The sequence below is a fragment of the Rhincodon typus genome, unplaced genomic scaffold, assembly GCF_021869965.1.
Source record: "Rhincodon typus isolate 14 unplaced genomic scaffold, sRhiTyp1.1 hic_rhity00014333, whole genome shotgun sequence".
NCBI lineage: Eukaryota > Metazoa > Chordata > Chondrichthyes > Orectolobiformes > Rhincodontidae > Rhincodon > Rhincodon typus.
In genome coordinates this window covers 746-5,866 of record NW_025979971.1, presented here as the reverse complement: position 1 = coordinate 5,866, position 5,121 = coordinate 746, and the positions used below count along the sequence as shown (strand labels likewise).

Genomic DNA, 5,121 nt, shown 5'->3' with positions numbered 1-5,121 from the left:
CTGCTCCTATGATGCTGCTTGGCCTGCTGTGTTCATCCAGTCCTGCACCTTGTTGTCTCAGATAGTAGACCCTGCTTCCCAGCTTTCAGTGCTCCTCCAGCTATTACTTACTTACTATTTACTCAAGTCACGCGAGCTCCAGAGTTGTGTAGTAACATCACTGAACTGATTGATTAGAAAATAGCTAATTACAGTGTTACTACAGGCCTGGATTGGCTGTGAATTAATTATATTTGTCCCCACAGGACAAATGGGAGCTGCTCAGTACAAGCGGGAAGTCTGTAGAACTTTACCATCACATCAGCCTGATGACATTGGACAGCATTCTGAAATGTGCCTTCAGTTTTCACAGCAACTGTCAGCTTGGAAGGTTAGGATTTGAAAGATTTCAGAAGTAACTTTTATACATTGTTTTGACTAATAGTAGTTTCTCAAAGATAAAATGTGAATTTCTCTCTCCTTCTGTAGCTGTCTCTCTTCATCTTTCATGGTTCAATTTTTTTCTTCCCCTTATTAGTCTTATAATGAAAGTGAACAAAGCTGAGCTTACTAATATCTAGTTCCTCTCTGCTATATTAAACTGTTGATTTTAATTTTTATTCTTTTATTTAAAAAAGCAATGACAGAAATTCAAATGATAACATCATGTAGTTTTTTTTTGTAGATAGTTTGCTTTTCATTTTGCCTCCTTTCTTTCTCCATCTCTCTCTTTTGCCCCATGTAAGATTCATACACTTTTCTAGTTCTCATCAATGTTTGACTTCTTTCTTCTGGGGATATTTTAAATGAGAATGGTTTCTGGGAGTACTTAGTTTGGGAATGGGGACAGGAGTAATTGGGGCTAGTGTTAGATTTAAGATGGTTGCAACACAGTTGAACTGGGGTGTTCAGCATAGCTGCTACTGATCATATCTCATTGTGACCGTCTTTTCATTACTGAGATGAGTAGTTTGAGTTGAGACCTGGCGCGCCATACCTGCTTTGGTAAAAAATGCCCCGAATAGCATAATTTTCATTCTGGGGAGAGAGGGTATAGGCACAGGATGGAGTTTACCTTTCAATGCTGGACGGCGTCACAGCGTAGCTAAGTGCTGAAACAGGAAGTTAAAAGACCCATTTCTGTCCCCTGAGAGTTTGTCCCATTTGTTTGTTACATTTTTGAGCATCTCGCCCTCATTCTTCATACTCCATCACCACTCACTCACTCCCCATGCCACCATAATTTCCAACATAATTGTTGGAAAGTAAAATTGGAGGTTCCTACAACTCTGCAAAAATGTCAATGAAGCAGATCACTAAAGCATCAATAACATAAACTTTAAGTAATCCACACCTCTTAGGCTTGTGCAAATAAACATTGAGGCATTGACAAAAGAGATTACAGTGAAACAAAACTCAACTTCATAAAGATGTCAATCAAGCAAAGCCACCAACTCTAGTCAGCTGTGAACATGAAACCTAAGGGAAGATTTAACAGTTTTATGGATGATAAGTGTTAGTTTCAGTTGTTTAAATATTGCTGAACAGGATAAACCAATCCGTCAGCAATTGGACTGTATCACTGAGAGCCATGAAGAATCCATGGAGACAGAAGGAGGAGAATGCCCTTGATGGGTGGAAATACTGCATATAAAGCTGGAGCAATTTTTAGAGTAGAACTAGCATGCCAAAAGATTAAAACCATGATCAAACAAGAAGGATTAACCTTTCACTTCTTAAACGGTAACAAAGTACCCAACACAGTAGCAGCTAGAAAAATGTTGAAAGAAGTGATTGTAAAAAGATAATAACAATGATTTCCTTTAAATTTAGAAATGAATTTTTGGATAAAGGTAGGACTGTTGCTTGAAATACCTAAAACATACAGCAATGGAAACAAGCATCCATCACACTTTGTTAATCTTGCGATTACCCTACAATTTGTGAGGTTTGTAGGTAGAGTGCGTATTATTGAGTTGCCACTTAATACCACTTGCTCTTTGTCCTACTGAACAACATTTAAATTTGACAGCCCCAAGATCTCCACCAGAATCAAAGTTGAGCTAATTCAGTAAATAAAGAACTTGACCACCTCTCCTAAAGCAATGAATCACAAAACTTGAAACTGTGGAACCATGTACATACCTGTGAGTTAAACTGGGAAGTTAATTTGGTTACTTGTTTGCATGTTAGAATTACTTTTGAACTTGTCAGATTTTGACAACCGGTGTCATCATTCCATCATCAGTTTTTCAAAATTTTCTGGTTGTCATATTTGCATTTGAATGGATATTTAACAATCAGGATAACCTTGTGACGGGAATTTAGGGGATTGACAGGAGTTGGGGAGGCTGCAGTTGAGAGCAAGAACAGACCCCTTGTCCTTATATGACTTCTACTTCAATGAGAAGAGATTGAAATGGGCAAACAGTGAGGTGAACTCAATTCTTTTCATATGCAGAAATCACAAAAATTCAGAAGCAAATAAGAGGCAATTTTGAAGTGAGGCAGTGAAATAAAGATCGAACCCCAGTTGACTGCCTGGGTCTGAACTCTGGGGAATGCTGTACCTGTCAATGTAGGCAAACTTGGGAGTGAACAGAATAGGTGATTGAACAAGACCTGATGTAAAGAAACCTCACCTCGAGTGGAAGATAAATCTAATGTGGATTCCTGCTGCTCTTTCATGGGTCTCACTTAGCTAGATTTGAACCTATAATTCAGAGAATCTTTCTGGGATTGATTTTAATCAAAGCAGGTTTAAAGCAGAAGCGAGTGCAGAATCAGAGCAAAATTCATTATTAGGTTAAGTTTCAGGTCCAGTGGATTTCTACTCCATGGCTCATTCAAATGCCAAACCGCAGAAAAATCAGAGCATCTTCCAGTGTGAGTAGATCAGATGGTCAATTAGTGGCGAGGAGGGGATTTCTGGAAGGTCTCAAGGAACATTAGCGATTCTACTTTCAAGAAGAAAAGAACTGACATCCATCTTAGGAATAAATTTGTGATCAAATGCAAGTAATGTAAGTCAGCCCATGATATTTCATCCTTTGGATTTCCAATCTGCGTTCGTTAGGAGTGTTACCTTTTATTAACCAATTCAGAAACACTTCTGGTTAATTACTTTTGAAATATGCTCACTCCTCTTGTATAAACAAAGATAGTGATCAATTTACACACAGCAAGTTCCCACAAGAGTAACAAATTGACTAGTTAAAAAATACTGATTAGCACTTTTCACAACTTATGGATATCCCAAAGATGATAGTAAATCCAACTTCTACTCAGCGAAATTTTATATTATTTTTATGATACCATGTAAGTTGAGCCTCTTTTAACCAGTATACATGAATGTAAATATCAGTAGCACATCTTCATGATGTGTGTCAATTCTTTTATCTGAATTCTGTTTTCATTTTCCAGTAATAACTCATATATTCAGGCTGTCTATGAACTTGGATTCCTTGCAAGTGAACGATTTAGAACCTTCCAGCATCATTATGACCTTATCTACTACCTCACCCCTAATGGAATCAGATTCCGGAGAGCCTGCAATTTGGCACATGAACACACAGGTAAGCAGGAATTACCAACAGGCCAGAGTCAGCCAATGCCAAACTGCACAATTAGCTATAGACTTCAAAAGAGTATCAGAATGAAGAGATATAAAGCCATTTAGCCAGTTCTCTATTTAATATATATTCAAAACATTCACTTGGATGTTGCACGAGAATGGATGGGATTGAGACATGCCTGATATTGGGCCTTGGGCCTCGATAAGTGAATTTATCAACGAATAATGAGAATGGTGCAATGGTAGGATATGCCATTTGAATGTGATGTTGCTCGACATCCTGCACTGCACCTCTTTTCTTGTGAAAACACTTCTGGTATTTACCCTACTGCAATTCTTCCGTTTACTTCATGAGCATATATCTGGAGATCTCCTGCAGTGCACACCTACGCCCACCCCATAGGAAAAACGGATTCCTTACCACATCTTGCACAAAGACCTCTGAAACACTTGGTGCTGTACTCTCATGTGTTCAGTCATTACTCAATGTATCAACTCACAGCTTCCATTTTCAAGTGATTCCCACTACCTTTTGCAACCACTATCCATCTTCCTTTTAAAAGTTACAGACTGCCTTTGGGGGCCTTACTCAATATTGGACCCAAAGCTGCCTGCATGGAGTAATAATGCAAAGCAGTAGGTTCCCTGAATTTACTGTGCTGTCTAGAATGAAATGAATGGTCATGGACTAACCATGTACCAAGATCCCTGTACATGTTTTCTATGGTTAGTCAATTTCTCCCCCTTGAGTTTCCGGCTTTCGCTCATTCCATGCTCACCAATCTCACCACAGATCCTTTGACACCTTCCAAACCCACAACCTCAATAACCTAGTAGCAGCCAATGAATGGGAACACCACCATATGCAAATTTCCCGCCATGCCACATAATATCCTGACTTGGAACTATATCAATATTCCTTCATTGTCATGTGGCCCAAATCCCGGAAGCCCTTGCTAACAGCACTGAGGGTGTCCTTACACTGCGTGGACTACAATGGTTCAGCCATAACCACATCCCATGAATGAACCGAAACATTACTTCTACCTGGTGTCCCACTGGTTAAGTATGTTGACACTCCATACCACATTGTCCAGTTCCAGGCCATGTTTTTCAACCAATCTTTCCTCACACTTATCTCCATCCTTTGTTGCCATCAGTAATGTATAATTTAGGCTGACAAATTCTATGCATCCTTCACCTGGGACATTTATCTAAATTAAACTATTCTTTTGCTAGATAAAGTAATTCACCAGAGGAAGGAGGCACTGAAAGATGAAAAGGAACTTGAACGAATCAAAGAAAAGAAGCATCGTGACTTCTTAGATATTCTTCTGTGTTCACGGGTCAGTTCCTACAAATAATCTTGCTTATGTACATTGATTTTTATGCTGGGGGGAGTAGGCCAAACTGATCATTGTGACATTTCCTAAAATATCTGTGGTGCAGCTTGTCTCTTCATTTTAGAAGGTGTGTGGTGTTTTATAATGGTGGTAAGGATCTAAAAGGATTAATGTTGTGGATTGCCTTAAGCCCCAGGCCTCCTGTCTCAGTGGTAGTAATGCTAC

The 5,121-nt window shown here is 39.1% G+C and overlaps 1 protein-coding gene across 1 annotated transcript; it reads left to right on the top strand.

Moving 5' to 3' along the window:
- Window positions 1–245: 245 nt before the first annotated feature.
- On the top strand, window positions 246–4,899 carry LOC109914369 (cytochrome P450 4A4-like; the record flags this gene model as incomplete). Its single annotated transcript, XM_048594771.1, has 3 exons — window positions 246–370; window positions 3,403–3,554; window positions 4,793–4,899. Coding segments are annotated over 3 exons (384 nt in total), but the record flags the coding sequence as incomplete, so codon positions are not given.
- Window positions 4,900–5,121: the final 222 nt, after the last annotated feature.